The sequence below is a fragment of the Equus caballus genome, chromosome 2, assembly GCF_041296265.1.
Source record: "Equus caballus isolate H_3958 breed thoroughbred chromosome 2, TB-T2T, whole genome shotgun sequence".
In the NCBI taxonomy this organism is placed as follows: domain Eukaryota; kingdom Metazoa; phylum Chordata; class Mammalia; order Perissodactyla; family Equidae; genus Equus; species Equus caballus.
Window position 1 is genome coordinate 86906826 of NC_091685.1, and position 22738 is coordinate 86929563.

The 22738-nt window shown below is 41.2% G+C and overlaps 1 protein-coding gene across 2 annotated transcripts in view; it reads left to right on the top strand.

The window, feature by feature from the left end:
* TMEM154 (transmembrane protein 154) overlaps positions 1-19165 on the top strand; it is a 41689-nt gene extending 22524 nt beyond the window's left edge. For both annotated transcript variants that reach the window (XM_005607816.4, XM_070261483.1), the window contains 4 exons: positions 3042-3069; positions 4233-4318; positions 6400-6457; positions 16744-19165. In XM_005607816.4, the coding sequence (XP_005607873.1) occupies positions 3042-3069; positions 4233-4318; positions 6400-6457; positions 16744-16759 (188 nt within the window). In that variant the 3' untranslated portion in view covers positions 16760-19165. The remainder of the gene's footprint in view (positions 1-3041; positions 3070-4232; positions 4319-6399; positions 6458-16743) is intronic.
* The last annotated feature ends 3573 nt before the right edge of the window (positions 19166-22738 follow it).

The window sequence follows — 22738 nt, forward strand, 5'->3', positions numbered from 1 at the left end:
TACTATAACACAAAAAACTTAAGAGTTTCAAAACAATTGCTTATTACAAAAGATTTTGAAAAAGACCTTTATTTCAATATTTTCTCTTGTTAGCCATTCCTTTAATACTGATACAGATCATTAACTGCTAAAGAGATGAATCTCTCTTCAGACAAACTGAATGCTAAAGGTTAACAGCCACTGTCCACCCATTCATATTTAACATGATAACGCAAGTCAATAAAAGGAGAATATTTAAATTTAAAAAATTTGATTTAAATACATTTTTTCCCCAGGAAAAACAAAACTCCTACTGGGTCAGCCCAGCAAATTGCTTGGAAAGTTCCCAAAGGAGCATTTTGCGGGAGAGCATGGGTAGAAGATAGACTCTCAGAAAGTTAGGAATAGACACATTGTTTCTTTCCCCACCTGAATATTCTTCTACACCTGGAAAGACGTCATTAAAGTGGACAATTGGGGAGGACTTGGCCAACATTTTTAGAAAGAATGTTTCATCCAATTGGAAATTACCTTTTTCTCTGGATTTATCCCTTTGATGTCCAGGAAAAGGAAAGGGCTATGTAGTAATTCAGCGTTCTACTGTCATTCTTCCTGGACCTCCAGGCGTTAAATTTGCAGTTGTTATTCAACATTTATTAAGTGTCTGGATGTGCTGTGTCTCTGAAAGAGCTGCAGGGAAAGCAGCTGGCAGTCAACCATCACTTTAAACAGGCTGTGGCTTCATGACACCTGGCTCTGCTCAGTGAATCTCCAGAAGGAGGCTCTCTTGCTCACTGTTCAGCACGGAAACCAGATAAGCAAACCAGTGTCCTGCTGGGCTCCAGCAATCCCTCCACCAGTGCACAGAGGAGAGTAGCTGGGAGCCGGCATTGTCAGGCTAAAGGGGTGTAATGTAGGAAGCGAAGGAGAAGGACAGGGTGGGTAGGAGGATAGGAAATGGAAGGACTGTAGGCGGGAAAATGGAATCAAGGTGGGGGTGGGGGAGCCATGCAAGAGCTGCATTCGCCTCCCGGTGCAAGGGAGTAGGTGGCTATTAATAAAGAGATATAAGCCAGGTGGAGCAGAGCGAGCAGGGCCTGATTGCTGAGGACGAGTAATTGGTCTCCCTCCTGGTTTAATACTCTGCTCTGGTGCGCTCTCCCAGATGTTTTCCTGTTGCCATGGTGGCCAGGGCAGGGGTAATGGCTGTCGAGGCCACAGAAGGCTTTTTGCTATGTTTGAATACTGATTACAGGAGCCTTGCGTTTGGTGCATCTGGAGCACTTTTGTAATGAGTTTTTAAACTTTTCCATCATCTGCATGCAGGGCTAGCTTTTGCCCACCGTGAAGCCTGCGGGCGCTCAGATTATAAAGATAAATCCGTGCCCTCAACAGTGGGGATGTGGGGCCACTTGCTCTCTGAGAAATTAATGGGGGGTTATTAAGCAGGGAAGAGGAGAGGGAGTGACAAAACAGGGGGATCTTTATGGGTCACCTGGAGGGGAGCTTCAGTTATACAGGGGCTTTATTTATAGTAAAATCTCTTAAGGAAATAGCCTGTAAATTTGAGATAAAAAATGTATACATATATAAAATATAAGATGAACATACTCCCCTTCACCCAGTGTAAGTGTCTGAGGAGTCAGGCATCAGTAGGAAGCTTCAGACTCCTCCTGGGGGGCAGGAGAACAGCCCCTCCAAGGTCAGCAGTGATGGCATGAAAGTTACATCTGTGCCCAGCTTTCCTGGCTTAGCAATGGCATTAAAGCTTGCCAACCCACAGGAAATTACAGTGGCTCCTCGCTGCCAAGAGCTCAGTTCCAGGTGCCTGCTGTTTGTTGTGTTCCCTCGCTGGGGACCTGCATTTCTGCAGGCCGGGCAAAAGGAGGCCTCTGATTGCCAAGGATCAGGAACCTCTGACTATTCGGGGGACAAAGTGATTTGCTTCTCAATGTTTTTCACATCATAAAAGGTGCAGTGGGCCTATGCTATCCACTCACTTGACATCATTGCCTCATTTCTCTGGGTGTGTTGGTCCCCCTACCAAACAAAACAGAGCTTGAGCTGGGGCACTGGGCTCTGTTCTCGCCACATATTCATTTGGAATCTGATCTGTCTTAGAGCCATTTTGCAAACTGTTAACTGACTGTCGCCTCAACCAACAGGAATGAAAATCAGTCTTGTTGGAAGTTTCACTATTATAATAATGCTGAGTCCAAAACATTGGGCGTGAATTTACCCCCAGTGCTGGACAATCCAGATTAAGACCTATTTGTTAATTCCATAAATACTGACCAGGTGTTCACCAGGAACTGTGCTAGCTGGATGGGAGGCGAGGGGTTGCCACAACGAACAAGACAGACATGATCCCTGAGCTTTTGGAGCTATGTCTAGTGTGAGAGACAGACAAGACTTAGATGAATTCATCAGTGTCAAATTGTAGCAAATGCTATGTAGCAGTAAGCAAGGTGCTGAGCTGGAGAACAATAGGAAAGACGGGCCCTACTTCAGAGACGGGAGGTGGGGAGGCCTTCCCCAGGAAAGAGGAGGAGCTGAGAACAGGAGGATGTGAGGGATTCACTCACGCAAAGAGCAGGGGGAGGGGAGAGTTCCAAGGGGAGCCCTTGATGGAGTACCCCACATCCTCCTCGGAGACAAAGGGACGACGGCACAGCGTGTCACAAGGAGATGAAACAGCAATGGTTTGACCTGGGACATTTTGGGGCAGGGGGCTAAGGAGCAAGCCCTCCTGTAGGACCCTTCCTTTCTTCCCCTCCCCTCTGTTCTCCTCCTCCTGTGGATAAAATAGAGATGAACATCTGATCTGAAGGGAGCGCTCTCCGAGCACCATCACATCTAAAAGAAAACAGATTTTACGTGGATCGGGACCTCTTTTCAAGATGGCAATCTGTACTCATTTGACAGGGGTTAATTATTGCTCCTTTAAAAAATCGACTTACTTAGTCACTTCTCTTGATAAAGGAGATTTCAGCTGTTGATGAAATAATGCATTGTTACAGACAAACAAACCTAGCATGACCTTCATATTTATTCTCTTTCAGATGAACTTCCATGTGAAAACGTGAAAGTGTAAGTTTCCCGCTGCTTCCAGTCCAGCTCAGTGTGGGCAGGGATGGGGGGGAGGGGAGCAGACCAGAGAGCCGGCTGCCTTGTCAAGAGCTCTTGCGCTAACATCCCCTCCGCCCCAGGAGAAGGCTTCCCGGATGGGACTCCCCAGACCTCAATGGGGGGGGGGGGGGGGGCCGGAAATGGGGGCTGGGAGCATCTGAGGACAGGGTCCTCTGTTCAGAAAAGAATTTTGTTCTAACGGCTACCTATTCCAAATGCATAGTAGTTAAATATTCTGCCCCTGGGTGTATTTCAAGGACATTGGTTCTCTTATTCTGATTAAAAATTTTATCACCAGAGAAGCGGCTTTCGCTGGTGTTAAGGGAGAAGCGCCCTGGTAGAATAGGAATGGAAGGGGAGGGGAAGGAAGGATGGAAAGCGCACAGGCGAGGGTGGAGGGCGGTGGGGGGTGGGGGTGGTTGGAGTAAAGATTCCGCCCAGAAGAGCGTTCTGGGGCGATGTCCCCCACACCCCCACCGTCCTGCAGCCTTACTCATTTAGACACTTTGCTGGCTTCCTCTACACTGTGTGACGCCCACGCCGCCACTCGGAGCTGGTGGTCCCCCTCCCCCAACCCCATCTACAATACCCAGGGGCTGCTTTCCCCTAACTGGGCGCTCTGAGCCCCGGCAAGTGAAGGGACCGGATTTCTGAAAGCAATGGCTCCATTTCTCCCAGACAGAAAAGCCTGGGAATTAAAGGGCGAGATGATGAAAGGAGCCTCTTGCTAGTGGCCTGTGGACCCAGGGCACTGATCAAAAACCCCAAAGAAAGGGAAGTGAGATTAAGCAAGGCGAAAATGCTAAATGTGGCAACCCCCTCGAGGAGCGCAGGGTCGACTTTGTGCCTTGGGCACAAGGGAGCAGAGGCTCCTGGTTCCGTTTCAGCCCAGGCACCGGGCTGTGCGCCCTCCGTTTTGGTATCAGTGGTACAGAAGGTTTGTTCTAGTTCTAGTCTTTCCTCCTGTTAGAGTTTGGTACTCTTGAATAGCAAACCCCAAAGCTGCCCTGGAGTGTCAGACACTGACTCAAGTTCATGTTCTTCAGAGTCCACATTCTAGGATCTCCCCAAATGAAACTCAGCACGACACACTTTTTTTTCAACAAGCTTTTTGCTCTCTCTAGCCCTATTTTTGAGGAAGACACGCCCTCTGTTATGGAAATAGAAATGGAAGAGCTTGATAAATGGATGAACAGCATGAATAGAAATGGTACGTGGTAACCTAAGGTTGTTTTTTCTGTCCTTTCGGGTAAGAGCAGGTGGCAACAGTTTTGTAAATACCCGGTAAACCCTGGGGTGTGACAGCATGAGCCCAAGCCACGTTAGAGCTGTGACATGCAGAATTTTCGTCTGACAACCCTTAAATATTCAGTTTAATTATTGCATCAGTTGTTGCCACTTGTTTTTATTTTTGTACAAGTTTTTCAAATGGTCTTTTTCAAGAAGAAAATGGTCTTTCTTCAAGCAAGGAAATCTCTGAGACCAAATGATCTGCAGCAAGTTAGTATCTGGCATTACCTTTCATATCATAGGATTTAGAGGCCTATGATTTTAATCTGTATAGGGACATAAAACTTCATCAAATACAGTTTACATAGGTCGGCGCTGTCCAATACAAGACACTAGCCATATGTGACCATTTAAATTACATTTTTTTAAAGCTAAATATAATTTAAAATTTAGCTCCTCAGTCAATCTAGCCAGATTTTGAGTGCTCAGTGGCTACTATATTATACAACACAAATCCAGAACATTTCCATCACTGTAGAAAGTTCTATTGGGCATACTAATATGGATAGTAATATAATATCCCCATATAACTTAATTTCCGATTGATCTCTGGCAGTAATTGTAGTATATGTTCCTTACTTTTTATTAAATCAATATTTGGACTTAAAATGATGACAGCTGTTTTTACTTTTTTTTAATTCCTTTAAAAATCAATAAATTACTTTTAATGCCCTGATTAAATTAATAAAATCCACTATTTATGTTATCATATCATTTGGTTTTTTTATTCTTTTTTTTTTTTTTAAGGAAGATTAGCCCTGAGCTAACATCTGTCCCAATCTTCCTCTACTTTATATGTGGGATACCTGCCACAGCATGGCTTGATAAATGGTCTGCAGGTTCGTGCCTAGGAAGGGAGCTCACAAACTTAACTGCTACACCACTGGGCTGGCCCCATATCATTCATATTTTTAACATTTATTTTTTAAAAAACTACCACGGGGTCTGTCAGATTCAACAATCTACAATGGAGTTCTCAAATCCAGAGATTTGTTATTAGAATTATTGTCCCAGAGGCTTATCAAGATGAACTTTCCAAAAGATTCACCCAAGTAACTTGTACCATTTTTAACAGTTTCTCGTAGTCTAATATTGAGAGAAGAATGGCTCTGTAAGGTGCTTGAAGATAGGGATGGGTCACTGAGATAATCCTTAAACTAGTTTCATTTTGTTGTTTTCAGTTTATAAAAATAATATACGTACACAATAGAATTTGGAAAATGCAAAAAAAAGTAGAAAGAAGAAAAATTTTCACCACCCAAAGACAACCTGTCTTAATATTTTGATGAGATAATTGTAATACAAAGTCATGATCTTATTATATTCCCCAAACCCAGAAAACTGGAAAAAGGTGTTTCTATGGGACAACTAAAGCCGAGGGTTCTTCTCACACATGGGCGATAGATCCAATGGATTTTTCCCCCTTAAAAATAAAAGTGGCGTGCAACTAGAAGGACCCACAACTAAAAATACACAACTATGTGCCGGGGGGCTTTGGGAGAAAAAGGGAAAATAAAATCTTTAAAAAAATAAATAAATAACGGTTGTGTAAAAGGAGAGAATTCTGATGACTCTAAGAAGCTTAGCCGCTCCGCACTTTTCCTGCTTCGTTTCGATCATGCAGTCTGACTGAAGTCATTCTGCAGACACATTGGGACCCCAGGTGAAGCCATTTTATTCCCGTTTCTATCCTGAAACACGCGGCTCCAGCTTTTGGAGCAACAGTGGGGTCCTTCAGGGACTGAATAACCAAGCCGTGATGAATCGTGCCCTTTCCGCCAGGGCCAGAGGCACGCTGAAGTCTTGAATCTGTACTGTTAGTGCTTTTTCCATTTCAAGAGCTGTGCCGTCCTTAATCTTCTAACCCCTGGAACTCCCTGGTGAGGCCACTTTTGCACAGCCGCCCAGACCAGGGAAACGCGATGCTCAATTGTATGAGTTTTGCGGATAGAAAATAGAATTTCAGTGACTAACAATGAATTTGCTTTTATTCTGCCCTAGCCGACTATGAAGGTTTACCTACTTTAAAGGAAGAAAAGGAATCAAACCACAACCCAAGGTACTTCTGATGTCCACCACCGATTATATGTGGGGGGAGGGACCTGGAGACCACGGTGGAGCCCTTTCCCTCCCCTTCTCTGTCATTTTATGTAAATTTTGTGTGACAGTTTACATGGGGTGTATGTGCATAGTGTGGAGAAAAGGGAGTGTGAGTGATGGAAGAACAGAAAGCCACCAAGTAAATATCCTAGTGGCTCTTTATCTTCAGAAATAAATTAGTATTGACTTGTTTTTGTTCTAAAAAGACACTGTGGAGTTGGTTTCTCAGTCATAAAACTTTCTGATTATAAGACACTGTAGGTTTGTTTATCTTGAAAGAATAGATGTTTAGTAAAGAAAACACATGGAGGTGACAGTATCAAAGGGGGTAACTGTAAACAAGGAGTGAAATAAACTTTTTTTTTTTAACCCACCTGGGTTGGATTGTTCTATGAGACAAATTAGATGAGAATTTTGAAAACCATATTCCATTGTACCACTAGGTGGCTCTGCCCGATAGAAGATTTTAGTGCCTGGGCGCTTGGGTGAAGCGGCGCGCTCCGCGATCTCGTTTCAGTTATTTGATCTTTTGTGAGTTTAGACATGACCGTGTTTGGGGTGTTTTTGATCATAGAATTGTTCGATCAGGACGTGGGAAGGGCTCACAGGAAATAGGATTGAAGATTCAGCAAGGTCCGGGACTTGCTCCGCAGAGCACCGCTGGGATTTTCGGGGGCACCCAGTTGTTGGCAGGGGCGAGCAGAGAACTTGAGCCCGTGACTGAGATATTACACTTCTGCCAGAACAAATAGAATACACCTTCAGAGCAGGATAAATACACCACCTTCTCTCCCCCCGTGGTAACCAGAGGTCTTGTGCCAATCATCTTAAATGCTTCCAGGGTGCAGCCACTTGTCCTCGGGCAGTCCCTGAGTCTAGAGCGTTGCGGGGAAAGACTGATTATTAGACAGTGATTGGGGCAGGCAGATGTTTGTCTTCCAGACCCTTCTTCTTCATCCTGCCCCTAAACCTCCCCTAAGAAGCCGTCATCCTACATCTCTCCCCGCATCATGCCAGCACAATCTTACCGAGGCACCCTCAGCCCTGATGCAGAGGTCTACACCTTGTTGTAGATTTCAGTCATCTTTACCTCTCCAGGTATTTGCCTGTTAAGATTCATTGCCATTTCAGAAAAGATTCTATCCTATTTAAATGAGGTTCCAGATATTAACAAGCAGATGAAAGAAAAAAGAAATGCTAGGGGGAGTATTACAAAAGACTTAACAAAGGAATATTTTCCCCACATGTATACTTTACCTAAAAATGAGCCACTGCGTATGCGGCTTAGGTCACCAGCACAGCTCTACAAATGTCTTATTACTGTCTATGGGATGGGCACCCTCAGATGTTGCAAAATGTCAGTGCTTTTTATATACCTGCCTCTTGTTCCTTGAAATTATAAGCAACATAGAAGCAGCTTAATGTTAGAGAACTATGTGGTGGTGAAAACGTCTTAAAAATCATATTTTTGGAATATTGAGAGGTTGGTCTTTGAAATAAGCTCTAGTTCATTTCTACTTGTAAGGCAAAAAGCCTTAACCTGGTCTGGCCCTGTGGCCAAGTGGTTAAGTTCACATGCTCTGCTTCAGCAGCCCAGAGTTCGCCAGTTAGGATCCTGGGCTTGGACCCACACATTGCTCATCAAGCCATGCTGTGGAGGCATCCTACATTGAAGAACTAGAATGACTTACAACTAGGATATACAACTATGTACAGGGACTTTGGGGAGGAAAAAAAAGAAGATTCGCAGCAGATGTCAGCTCAAGGCCCATCTTCCTCACCAAAAGAAAAAAAGAAATTAGGTATTTCTTTCCACCTCTTTGCAAGTGCATAGTTTAAAAAAAAAAAAAAAAAAGGCTTAACCTATTTGGAAAGCTGCTTTATGCTAAATTAGTGTTTTTAAAGGGAATGTTTACATTCCTCTGTTGGTCCAGAACTAGTATCTGGCTTTACTTCACAGGACAACTGTCAGGACTTCACCTCCCTCCCTCTCTGTAAAGCCAGCACCAGCGTCACTGAACCAAGAGGGGCAAGTCCCAAGTTTTTGGTGCCACACACAGGCACTTTCTGATCACTTTGAAGGGTATTACGATATTGCAAAGCAAAGTTAATTTTTATTCATTAAAATCTCGGCAAAGTGCAAAGCACTTAGAACCAAGCCTGGCACAAAACAAATTCTCAGTGAGTATTGGTTAGTAGTAGCAGTAAGTTAAAAGTGATCCATAGAAACTCGCTGCCTTTGGGATAATGAGCCTGCGCCCTAAGACCCAGGCGCATCTGTGTGGGCGGGTGGGGCATTATTCTTGCCCCTGGTTTCTCCGGTGACTTCTTTTTGGGTCTGGCCAATCCCGAGAAATCAGGAATTTGTTTGATCTCCTAGGAATGCTCTGGAGACTTTCACTTCCTCTCCGTTACTGTTATAGGCCCGTTAATGTTGCTGATTTCAGAATAGTCCTCTTTGCCACCTGGAGTTTTTGTAAGGGTATAGAGTCTGCATAATCTTATAGTTTGGGTAATCTTTCTTTTCTGTCATGATTTCATTTACATTTCTTTCTCCTATTCTTTTAACTAAATTGATAACTGGTGAAATTTTTACTTTGAATATCTAAATCCAGGACAGATATATGACTTTGGTTTTTTCTAAAAGCTTGTGAATCTTTAGAGATCCAGGTGGAGAGTGCATTGGTCATTGGACTTAGGATCAGAAGACTAATTTTAAGACCTGAGTCGGATGCTCGTTTGTTCTTTATATTAAGACAAGTCACTTTAACACTGAGCTTCAGTTTCCTCATATTGAAAAATGGAAATAATGACACCTGTCCTTCTAGTTTCACAGGATCATAAGAGGGAATAAAACCAATTTGTAAGTTTTAAAGCACTATGCAAATGAAACTAATTCTTTTATGCTCTGGCCATAGTTCTCTTCCCTCTGCCCCACTCCCCAATTGGCCTTTTTGAAAAAAGACTTTCTATCTTTGAGCAGTTTTGGGTTCACAGCAAAATTGAGCAAAGAGTACAGAGAGTCCCCACATACCCTTTATCCTCACACGGGCACAGCCTCCCCACCATTGACATTCCCACCAGAGTGGTCCGTTGTTAGAATCAATGAACCTGCTTTGACTCATCATTGTCCCCAAAGCTCCCCATCGGTTTTGCTTCTGTGAGTCATCCTCCTTCCACCCTTTAGACAGTGTACAGGAGACTCCAACCCTCCAAAAAGTATGTAACAGTCCCTGAAGATGGAACTTAGCGGAAAACACACTTCTCCATCCTCTTGCTAAACTGAGACGTCTGGAATCCGTTTACAGAATTCAGCCCTTCCTGATGCTAGAAAGACACCCTGACACAGAACCTCTGTTATCCCTAAAGTGCTCTATGCTTCTGGTCACCATCTTACCCTTAACGCACCGCATTGTGTGAAAAGACTTCAACCCTTCAGCCTTCTCTTGTTAGGGTCTATCACCTCAGGTCTTCCAGAACTTTCCCACATATCCCATTGGGCAGCCATTGTTCACTACTTTCCTTGTCCTCACTGAATGGGCATTTTCCTTGAGCTGTGGAACCTACAATTTAGCACAGGATTTCAATAAGGGCCAGAGATGTACAAAGTACTATGGGAAGCTTTTACTATGGTTTTTATGTTTTTAAAAAATCAATAGGAAAAGACAACAGAGAAATTGTGGAGGAAATGGAGTTCTATATTCTTATTTCCCACCTTAGCATTTTTTCCCTGTAATTTATACCTGTTATGTGCCAGGCACTGTATGAGGTACTGGGAATAGTGTCAGTGGAAAAGGGTCCAAGGGGTGAGGCAGGGCGGTGGGAGAGTTCTGCCCTAGAGTTAAAGAGAATTTCATCACTGACATTGCTAAGCACTCTCAGTGCATGGTGATAACAAAGAACAGATCCATTGAGTTGGTTTCATTATTGTTTTAATTCTCTGTAAAGAATGCACTTCCTTATTGTCTACCCCCACCCACACAACACCTTCCACTAGATAGTGGTAAAAGCGAGAAAGATAGAGTCCCCTTTATCACGGTGTTTACCAGTCCAGCCAGCCTGTTCCTTCTTCCCGGGGCCTTTATAGTTGGACAATTTCCTGCAAGCCTAGATGAACAACTACAGAAAAGGAATCGCAAATATTAGCCATGCGCCCATCTTCTTTCCCTTTATGCCTCTTGGCCACAGCGAGGATTTTACATTGAGTAACAGCCTTGGGAAAGATCAGGAAAAAATTGGATTTGGTTACATGCAAGTGGATTTATAATTTTGAAAGTATATTAATAACAACAATAATAAGACATTTATATAGCATGTTCTATATGCCAGATGCCTCGGTACTCTTAGCTAGGAACTTAACGACGTCAGAGAGGGTAAGTAACAGTAAACCTGTTCTGCTTGTGTAATAAGTCTACTGTTTATTCTGTGATTCATGCCTGAGCTCAGTGACATAAAAAGAGATCGTTTCAATATTTCTCAGGAAAATTTAGGTTTGTTTAATAGTGAATTTTTTGAATTTCTTTCTGTTTCTCTCTTCTCTTTGTCTTTTTTTGGAGAAAATACAATGGTTGATGTCATTTTTCAAAATATATTTATTGAGCACCTAACACGTGCCTGGCATTGTCTACATCATGCCAAGACAATCAGTTAGAATCATCTGAGTAAACTTGGAACTCAGAGGGGTGAAGTGATTTGTCCAAGTTCACACAGCAAGTTTGTGATAAAGCTCAGTCTAGAGAAGAGTTTCTTTTAAAACTGCATGTTTCATTTTCTTTGATTAATTACAGAGATAAATTAAAAGTCAAATTAGAGATTAAAAACAAAGAACACTTAGAAGCAAGAAAGCCAGCCACCATGAGGCTAATATACGAAAGTGTCTGATGGGTGATGTGTCCACCATCTAGTGCAGTCATTGATGAGGCTGAACCATTCACTGCAAGAAAACAGCAGTCTTGTGTGAATCATTTTGGCCTCTCCACTCAAGTAAATCTCTATGGCCACTGCCAATTATTTTCTTTGTTTATGAATTTCTTTCCTCTTTTCCTCTCTAAGTCATTTAAAAGTCAACAAATATTAAGTGCCAACTGGTTTCCTTCAAATCTGAGCTAAGTATTAAGAGGGATACAAAGTAACAGTTTATAATCCTGCAGGATGATAACCTCAAGTAACATTGTTAAAATGCAGGAGTGTGTGTGTGTGTGTGTGTGGGAAGATGTTCTAAATTTAATAAACCAAGGCATTGCTTGAATAGTGGCCCAGATTATGTCTACACTATGGGCATGATCTATGTGTGTTGGACTAATTCTAGGCCTGTCTCTGATATTAGCCAGATGCGTGACCTCCATAATTCCAACTGGGCCAGGCCTCTTTCGGGAAGGAGGGATGTTATATTGATGAAGAGAAAGGGAGCATGAGCTAATCGTTACATGACTTTGTGCTAAACTGAACTCTGCACTCCCCCAAAACCAAGTCAGAGAGCCTCATAGTGCCAGAGTGGTCTAGCGTAGGTTTATTGCCATCCTCAGAGATCGCGAACACTAGCTGTGGTCATAAAGAGGGATTGTTACAAGATAAACTGGTCAGGAGAACAAAGCTGGCTTATCTGATCCTGACTGCAACAAAGGGGCAGTTATGAAACAAGGTGTTGGGGTTGCATCTGTCCTCATTTAACTGGTAGCGTTCCAATTAAATGCTTTCTTAAAAATAATGAGATGATGCTTCTTAATTAAATTCAATTTGTTTTACACTTTGAAGCCTTGTTACTATACAGGCTTTGGGAAAGTTGTCTCACATTCTTAAAATATCTACATAACACTCCGAGAAAAATTACTAATGCCGCTGTCATAGATAAGTTACTAAAACTGTACGGATTAGCATCGAGGCAAGCAATCGAGGTTTGCAGCGGGATCACTTATTCTATTTGTTGCAATTCTGAGGCAGTTTGCCAAGATATTTTTAACCGGGAACTCTAGGATTTGCCAGAGTTAGAAATGTCTGGGCTTATTCGATCATTTCACAGAGATGATAAATAGCCACAAAGACAGCGGGAAACACGTCTAACTAAATAAAGGAATGAGCTGGAGAGAGAGAATGCCTCCAGCTCAGCGTCTGGGCCAGATCCCAGGTGGCTGACTTAATAACAAGCCTGATGGCTATCACACCACTGGCGAAAATTTGCATGTGAGAGTTGCAACACCAGGAATGACCTGATGTCCCACAGCTGAAGCACCTTGTACCCACATTGGGACGGTGTCTTGTGCGGCGGGGCCTGTCCCGTTGCTCACAGACCACAGAGCTGTAGCAGTAAGTGCCATGCATGAGCTCCTGTGCTCTTGGTGCTTTGAGTAAACGCGTTCTGGTTGGTGGACAGTGTCCCACGCTAAGCCTTCAGAATGCTTGTGGAGTGTTCGAAACAAACCACATTTAAGAACCTCCTCCTCAGAAACTGAAAGTTTGTTTTGGAAGATGGTTTCTTAAAGCCGTTGGATATTTGAAGCAATGTTCGAGCTCACGTTTACCTGACAAACACTTGCTAGTGGAAACTCTGCAGAATAAGAATAACAGACATTCCCGTGTCTGTGTGTCAGATCTGTAGCATGGTAAGTCACCTCCACTTTCTCACTTATTCTTTACAACAACCTTGTAAGATACATGCTATTGTTATGTATGTTTTTCATTTGAGATGAGAACAGAAAATTTAGGCTAAGAAAGGTTAACTTGCCCAAGGTCACACAGCAAGGAATTGGTTCTGGCCATTCAAGCTCTGGCTGTCTGACCCAGGGCTCTTATCTGCGGGGCTAGAAAGCCACTGTTAGCACATGCCAGCATAAGTACTACCATAGAAGCAATATGAGATGTGAAGTACTCAGGCATAAAATTCACCAAAAAGGGGCCAGCCCGGTGGCGCAGCAGTTACATTCCGCTTCGGTGGCCCGGGGTTTGCCAATTCCGATCCCAGGTGCAGACATGGCACCACTTGTCAAGCCATGCTGTGGCAGGCGTCCCACATATAAAGTAGAGGAAGATGGGCACGGATGTTAGCTCAGGGCCAGTCTTCCTCAGCAAAAAGAGGAGGATTGGCAGCAGTTAGCTCAGGGCTAACCTTCCTCAAAAAAAAAAAAATCACCAAAAAATGCATGGGGTAATATAAAAAGAGATTGTTCAAATTTTCATTGACGGACATAAAAGATTTTAAACAAATGGAGAGAGACATACTGTGTTCCTGAATGAAAGACTGAACAATGTAAAAATTATTATTGCAAATTCAACCCAATTTCTTAAAGATCCCCATGAAGCTTTCATCTGGAAGAATAACTGCCCACAAATAGCCAGGACAATTCTAGTTTTTTTTGTGGTAGGGACGCCTACCACAGCACGGCTTGAGAAGCAGTGCATAGATCTGCACCCAGGATCCGAACCCGCGAACCCTGGGCCACTGAATCAGAACTTGTGAACTTAACTGCTGACCCTAAGGACAATTCTAAAAGAAGGAAGGAGAGCAATAGTGAGATGAGGGGGGAATTGCAGGGAACATGCTCTGAGAATTAACTGTGTACACTCAGAACCAAACAAGATGTATTATTGGAATAGAATAGAATATTTTTCAAAAGCAGCCTCAAGAATATGTTAACATTTAATATATTATAAAAGTCGCATATCATGCAAGTGGGTTATTCAATCAATAGTTTTGGGACAGCCAACTAACATTTAGGGGGAGATCTTAGAACTCTCCCTCACATTTTAGATTAAAATAGACTCCAGATAAGTTTAAGCATTTAAAAAAGGGAAAAAATATAGGTAAATGTTATAATTTTAGGGTGGGGACTAATTTGAAAGCGTGACACACAGTCAGAAACCATATCAGAAAAGGATGGAGTTAGCTGCATTAAAACCTCAAATTTCCTGTACTTCAAAGTCACAGTAAATAAAATTAGAAGGAAAGTGATAAGCTGGGGAAAAGTATTTGTAATATATATAATGAACAAAAAATTATTATTCTTAATACTGAAACCAATAAAAAAGATAATTGTCTCATTTTAAATATGAGCAAACAATATCAATAAGCAATTCAGCAAAGAAGAAATGAAAATTACTAATAGAGCTTTGAAAAAAATGTTTATTCTTCCTAGTAATAAAAAAAAAGTTAGCAAAGAAGAAGTAAAGATAAATATGATACTATTTTCACCTATTGGATTTATAAAAAAATGAAATAATATCCAGCACTGGAGAAGATGTGGGAAAAAGGATATTTCCCTAAAGGAAAGTGTTGGGAGAAGGCAAATTGTACAAAATTTCTAGGGAGGGGAGGTAATCTGACAATGGGGTAGTCCAGCTTTAAAATGGCATACATTTTAACCTAGCAATTCCTCTTTAGGTATTTATGCAAAGATTAACAATTGGAAGGGTGCAAAGATGTAGCAATTTTATAATAAATGAAACTAAAAATTGGAAATAGCCTAAATGTTTAACAGTAAGGATATAGCTAAAAAACTTGTTTTTGGTCTAGTGAGATAATGCAATGGTCTGTAGCAACGAAAAAGCTACTGTATATTTACTAGAAAGGGAAGATGTCTGTATGTAAATGAGAGTGAGAAAACCAGATTACAGCACAATGTGTACCATATGATCCCATTTTTGTACAAAAGGAGTATATATCATTATCACGGAAAAATAAATACCAAAATGTTAATTGTATTGAGAGTATTAGTATTTTTGTTTTGCTTATTCGTATTTTCTATTTTTCCAACAACGAATATGGATTGGTTTTATAATAATTAATATTAAAAAATCACTTCTTTTATAACTGCTGGACACAGATCAGTTCTGGGGACAAAAGAGGAATTGTGTCCATTGCTATTCAGCTTTGTGATATACTCTGCTTAGAGTAGCTGAAATTTCAAGATAAGGCCACAAAAGGAAAACAGGCAATTCAGAGACCTATGCTCTGTAGAGATGAACTCCTAGATCTTAGAGATATTTTCACGCTACCACCCAGTTTCCAAGAAATGAAACCTCCTTGCCCAGTTCAAGTGTTGTTCAGGATGACTTCAGCCAAGTGGGTTCAGGATGACTTCAGCCAAGAGTACGTCTACTCTTCAGATAAAAATGGCTTAATTTTCCATCAGGTTTCCATTTTAAATTAATTTTGCTACAGAAGTTGTCCGTTTGTTCACTTCTGCCTTCCCCCTTCTTTCTCACTGATCATCCTTCCTTATCATAGCCTCTTCTCCTGACTTTAGAACACAAACACAAACACACAAACATACACACAATGTCTCTCCTCCCCTTTCATGGATAGATCTATCATCTATCTATCTATCTATCTATCTATCTATCCATCTATCTACCTATCTACCTATCTACCTATCTATCTATCTATCTATCAAGTTGCTTCAAAGTCCTTTTGGAAACACTGTGTTTCACTGAGCAGCAGAGCACTGAAGTAGGAGTCAGAAATTCTTAGTCCATTGCAGATTATACACGCCCATGAGCTAAGGAGATGCCAGGTCATGTTGGTTATTGACAGTCAGGCAGTTCCTTGGAGACAGAGGTCACTTCAAGCAGAGACGTGCTAGAATTTGGGTGAAGGGGCACAAAACTAAAAAGAGAGGTGGGAGGAGAGGTCGCGTGGCCTGATTCCCAGGAGTCTTGGGTGGAGGCGTGGTCTCACCAGGAAAAAGCCACACAACCATGTATGTGGCAAAGGGAGCCAAGTTAGAAACAAAAGCACACATTAGCCAACCAGCACAGTCACGTCCAAATACCACGTCCATAATTTATGTCAGCTCACACCTCAAGATGCCTGATGATTGAATTCTAAATGACACTGAGAAGGCACTTCTGGATCCTTTGTGGATATGAACAAAATGGGCTTTTGAAAACATGCCAGGACCAGAAACTCTTGAGGGAAAACAACACATGGAAATTTTTTTAAAAGGCAATTTGGCATCTATTCATAGAGAATGGGATTAGACTTAATTAAAAGGGGAAACCCCCAACTCCATCTGGTTCTCTGCATGTCGGCCCTGGGGAGGGGTATTGGAACAAGAGCTAGGACTATTTCTTGGCTTTCATGGATTTCCTCCTCAGGGTCAAATATAAAATCCAAACCGATCTTTGTTTTAGAAATTGTAAACTGGATGCTCTTGGCTTCCTGACTGTTTATGCTCTCTTGATCACCTCACTAGTAGAGTGACCAGCTCTCGGTAGCTTCTTGGAAATATACTATTGTTCTATTTTTTACAGTGACAATGAATCCTAAAACTGAATGGTGCTGATGTTTTCCAAGAGAAGCAGCCCCGAAGGGAGCCTGCTGGGCCTGCCAACAGAGGATGAAGAGGATACAAATTCAGTTAATTTAAAATCAACGTAGACACGAGAACCTTTTGCTGTTTTTTCCAACACCCGCTCTTCCTAACGATGGCATCACCTGTGCTTGGAAGAAGGCGCGATTGAGAAGTACTAGGAAAAGGCCTGGCAGACGTCCACTGTGGAGGGTGGAGGAGGCATATGATGCATTCACCTCTAATCGATGGGTGTTCCCTCCTCTCAGCCAACCTCTAGCTGACTGGTCTCAATCTGGCCATGCCCTCTAAGTCCTTGTTACCTGTCTTCTTCATTCCTTAGGGTTTAAATCAGGAAGCTGTCTTTTCATGGTTTCCTTCTGGGTCACCTTATTACCTAACTAGCTTTGGATAATTTCCTTGGAGTAGTCAAGTCCTCTGACAGGTCACTTGCCTTCAGCAGGAAATTTTCTCAATGTGAGTTATGGCCTGGAAAAGACAGCCAACAAAGCAAGTGTTTCACTGTATACACCATCCCAGGAGGTTGGTAAGCCCCTTTCTACCTGCCAAGAAGGCACAGTGAGAGAGTCCACAGTCCTGGGAAGATGTTGCATGGTGACTTGTGGACCCTGAGTTGGCCAGATCCGGTCACCCTTGGGCACTTCTCAGAGGAATAGGAATCTTCAATGAAAGAGCAAATGTTTTCCTTCTCAGCTAAAATCGCGTTTCCCCAAAGCTCATTCTTGTGCTTACCACACCTCCCTGGCATGTGATATGTGGGCGGGGAGTGTGTGCAGGTGGGGGTCGTCTGCCACCCTTCTATGTCTCTGAGGTCCTTAAGGTCATTTGAAACCAACAGACTAGGAATAGGGACTATCTGTGCCTGTGGTAGACATCGCTTGTCGCACTCAGTATTCTTTCCTGCCAGGCTGGGACAAGCCTCCAGCCCTCCTCAACACAGCTCTCCAGGAGGTCATTGTCATTCCATCAGAGGTGACATTCTGTGTGATATTTGTTGACATCCTCGTGCTAGAAGCAATGGAGCAAAATGCAGAAGGGCCTGTTTATCACTCCCACTCACGTAAAATCAATCTCCATTTAATTCTTACTTTTCTAATTCTGACCTTTAAAGCAATCTAGCAAATTGGGAGCTCTCAGCTCTTCAACGACATGTGATATTTTATTCCAGGAAAGCAACAAAGAGTAAAAACTTTATTTATTTTACTCCCCATGCAGAAACTGAGGGGGAGACAAGGTTCACCAAACGTTTGCTGCTGAATTTTGGGATCTTGTGTTTGAAAGGCTGCCTCAATGCACAACAGAAAACCGCCCTTCTCCTCCCTTTCAGAATCCCTTTAATAAATACTTGCCTTCTGAACTTTGCCCATAATTGTAAAGGCAGAGTCCCAAGCCGGGGAGGCCTTTCCATGCAATGAAAGACAGAACTCTCTAGTTGTGTGTAGCCACTGTCCTGTGCCGTCCTGGGACTGCAGAGAGCTTTGGCCAAAGACGGTCTTCCAGGTACAGAATTTCAACAGTTTTCTGTCCTATCCTCATTACCACATCCTAATATGGCATTTTTTGTTTCCATTGCTGTTTTGCATATCCATATTCAACTTGTGGTTCACAGTGACTCACAGATATTTACACCAAAACTGCCATTTTCTGAATCACTGTTTCTGCTTATGTCGTCACCCTGTTTCTCATCAACGTTTTGACTCTCAGAAGAGTCTCAGCTTGCTCCTTTCTCTCCCCAGGTATCTAAGATGTTTGCGGAACAGTTAGGCCTGTAAACTTCATCCAATCCTATCAAATGATGAACTTCAGGAGTTCAGAGAAGTGTAAGGGGTCTTGGAATCTCACTTTGATGAAGCAATAGTTTATGATATGATAAAAAATATTTTCATTCAATATTTAAAATTACTCAAATTCCAGAAGAAGCAAGCTTCAGCAACATGTCATTGAGTTTATATCTGAAAAATGTACTAACCTCTATAATTGTACATATAATTGCACTTTTTAAGATAGTTCATTCTGGCAAGATATATGAAGTTAGTAAGGGGCAAAAGAGTCAAGGGTCAATTCTAGCATCCTGTATCTTTTTGTTACTGTTCAATCAATAGGCATCATAAATTTATGATAATTTTAAGAATTGCTTTTAAACCCAAGCTTAATTTTCTGATTTGGATTGTTGCTAGTAAAAATCTTATGAACTTTATGTAGTTGAGCATTCAATCAAAGCAAAATCTGACTTTAGAATATTTTAAAGATGTATAAGTTGTATTGCATTTTTGTACATTTTATGCAAACTGGGTTAACAACATTGCCTAGTTGAACTCCTCAGGAAACTTGTTTTAATAAATATGTGAAAATATCAATCTTAACTCAGTGATGTGGCTCCTCTCTCTGGGAAGGTCATTGTTATCCAAATACAAGCACATGGCATGGGTCAACCTTGATATCCACAGGGTGACGGATGCTTTTGCTGGTCACCTTCATAGCTCTAACAACATAGTTGAGTGCTTTAAAAAATACCTTTGTCTTGAGGCCAGCCCAGTGGAGTAGTGGTTAAGTTCGCAAGCTCTGCTTCTGTGGCTTCGCAGGCCCAGATCCCGAACGCCCACCTAGCACCATTCATCAAGCCATGCTGTGGCGGCATCCTATGTAAAATAGAGGAAGATTGGCATAGATGTTAGCTCAGTGACAATCTTCCTCAGCAAAAGGAGGAAGATTGGCAACACATATTAGCTCAGGGCCAATCTTTCTCACACACACACACACACACAATACCTTTGTCTATTCTTTTATTTTGGTTGTTTAGACTATCACTTTGCACCATCTCCAGAAGAACGCCCTTATGTTGAGTAAACATAAAACGTAGACTTTAGTTGCAACTTCTGTCAGAGTTAGTACAAATTCTGAATAAAGCAGAGTGATAAGACACGGTTTCACACTGGGAAGACACTGCTGAAATTCTCATTGTGGGGAAAACATTGAAATTTTCTACTGAATTAAATTTAAATTTTCTACTGAATTAAATTTACACATGCTCCTTTTTTCACACTCAGAAGACACTCAGGATGAATTCTGGCGTTTTCATTTAACATCTACAACAGGCAGTCCAGAGTAGCTTGACTCATTTCTTTGATCTTAGAATAACCAGAAGAGTCACTGTATATTAGTGTGGAGTGGAATTAGTCAAGTTGGTTATTAATAATTGCAAAGCCCAAACAACCAATTGCCTGAATTACTTATTTTTTGAGCAGCTTTTTGACATTGCCTTGATACTGTCTTGTCTGACATCAGAATTTTATTTTCCACTTAGTCCTTTTGGGGTGGTTATTTGTATATACCTAGGGTGGGGGTTTGGGGGGTTGTTTCTTGCCCTATTACCTTTTCTAAACAATATGTCATGTTCATGACATAGCAGTCCATACAATTATATAAAATAAAACTTTTTTGTCAACTGTATAGATGCTCTAAGCTCTTTTTTGAAATGATATTTTAAGAAAATAAATTCCTGGGCTGGCCGTGTGGTGGTCAGGTTCAACACACTCAGCTTCAGTGGCCTGGGTTTGCTTCCTGGGCACAGACTTACACCACTTGTTAGTGGCCATGCAGTGGCGGCAACCCACCTAGTTCAGGGCAAATCTGTCTCAGCAAAAAAAGAAAGGAAGGAAGGAAGAAATTAAATTCCTAAACCAAAGTGTTTATAAGACCATGAAGACTTTAATTCCAGTGCTGTACAAGATTAGAAATATAATGTTGACTATTTAACACAACCAGAGGAAGATGAGTTTTTCTACAATTTGACTTCGGCTGCAGAGGGCTCAGGGCATCATCCTCCTCAGTTCACATCACATTATCATCACTGGCCTTTGGTACGTTATAAATAAGTAACTGGACTTTTTACAAAAAAGCATATTCTTCACATTTTTCACTTTTTTGGTCTATATGGAAAGGATTAAATGAATGATACGTAGATACTAAAAACAGTAAGCAACATTTTTCCCCCTGTAAAGATTGGTCGAGAGTAATGATTGTATTACTCTGACTTAGGTGAAACCCCTGAAATTATAAATAACACCAGAAACATGTGAAAAGTCTGCATGTTTAATAAATGCCAGTTTTCAGAAAGAGCAGGGATTGTAGTTATTCAAGAAGTTAAAAAATAATCTGATAGATTAGTAATAATTTACTATGTGTGTATCTTGCTTTTAAAGTTAAGTGAGAATCATGTAAAAAAATACTATGTTAGATTCTCTCATTTTACAAGCAATGAAAAGTATTTCCTCAGGAGGTCAGTAAGGTCGTCACTGGGTTTTTGTCCCAGCAACATATGAATTCTACCTTGTAAGCCTCATGGAAGAAATGGTCCCATTGGTACTGCTTAGAACTAATTTGCAAAACTATCGAAGTTTTAAGACTGATTGAAGGTTCTGGGTTTATTCTCTTACCTCGCATGCTGCGAATAACATATACAATAATCTGTTTCCTTTATGACTTCTGGCTTTATAAATGTCAGGTATACATGTACATATATGTACAAATTATTCTATTCCCAGCTGCGTGGTTTTTATAAAAATAAATAAGTACATGCAGGCTTGTATGCTAAATTGCTCATTCAGCAGTGATAAACTGCAAAGCATTTCTAAATTTAATTGAAAAATAAAGCACTATAAGATAGGAGGAAAGTATATTTTCTTCATTAGTTTGTATGTCATTAACGTATATCACTATTTAGAATAAACGTTTATTTGAAGGTAAGATATTTGTTTACTAAAATGTTGATGACAAAAGTAGTGAATGATGCATCTTTCTAAAGGAAAATTCTTTTATCTTAACTTCTATAACTATGGAAAAGAAGGATTGTTACCTTTATAATTGTATTCTTTTGATCCATAGGCCTCTTTAAATAAATGAAGCAATACGAATTCAAAGATTCTTCTAGCATTGAACCTGCTTTATACAAAATTGTCTAGACCAAAAAATTAATGGATTCTCTGTGTATCTAAAAGATATTATTACACATTTTTGTCTTTTTCTTCCTTACAAAATATTTTTAAATTGAGGAATAAAATTTTAATTGTCTATGGGAATGTAATTTTTAAAAATATTTTTGGTTATTTGGTTATTTAAAAATAACCAAGGCTTGGTGGCATAGTGGTTAAGTTTGTGTGCTCCACTTTGCCAGCCGGGGATTCACAGGTTTGGATCCCAGGCACGGACCTAGCATCACTCATCAAGCCATGCTGTGGTGGCATCCTGCATGAAATAGAGGGAGATTGGCACAGATGTTAGCTCAGCAACAATCTTCCTCAAGCAAAAAAAAAAAAAAGAGGAAGATTGGCAACAGGTGTTAGCTCAGGGCCAATCTTCCTCACCAAAAAGAAAAAAAAATCAGTAAAAATGGAAAAATCTTAGCGATAAAACCTTCTCTTTTCCCTGATTACTCACTTTTCTTCGTGGCTTTACTTCTAATCTCATTTTCCACACCTTGACATTATAACAGTCAGAGCGAGGCTAACTGGTAGGTTCATAAATGTGGATAATATGAAAACATCCTTGAATAAGGATGCATTCTTGCAGACCACAAAAACTAGTCAGTACATTGACAAACAATGTGGAGAAAAATTCCTTCCTGTGGTCCCAACTAACGTGAAACCCGGTCAATTATGGCAATGATACACCCCTAGAGTCTACTTCGGTGTGTATTTTTTTCCTGTTTTAACCAGAATGGCTAAGTGACTAAAGTGGTGGGACAGATCAGCCTGGAGATGGCTTGGACCCAAAAAGCAGATGTCCCACAGAGTTAGGGAAATGATGCTCACAGAGAACAATAATCCTGACTAACATTTACTATGCGTTAGGAATTAAGTTCAGCCTCTAATACTAGAGACACAAAATAAAATTGTTTTCAACAAGATGGTTTTTTCCCACACGTGAAGGAGCACAGA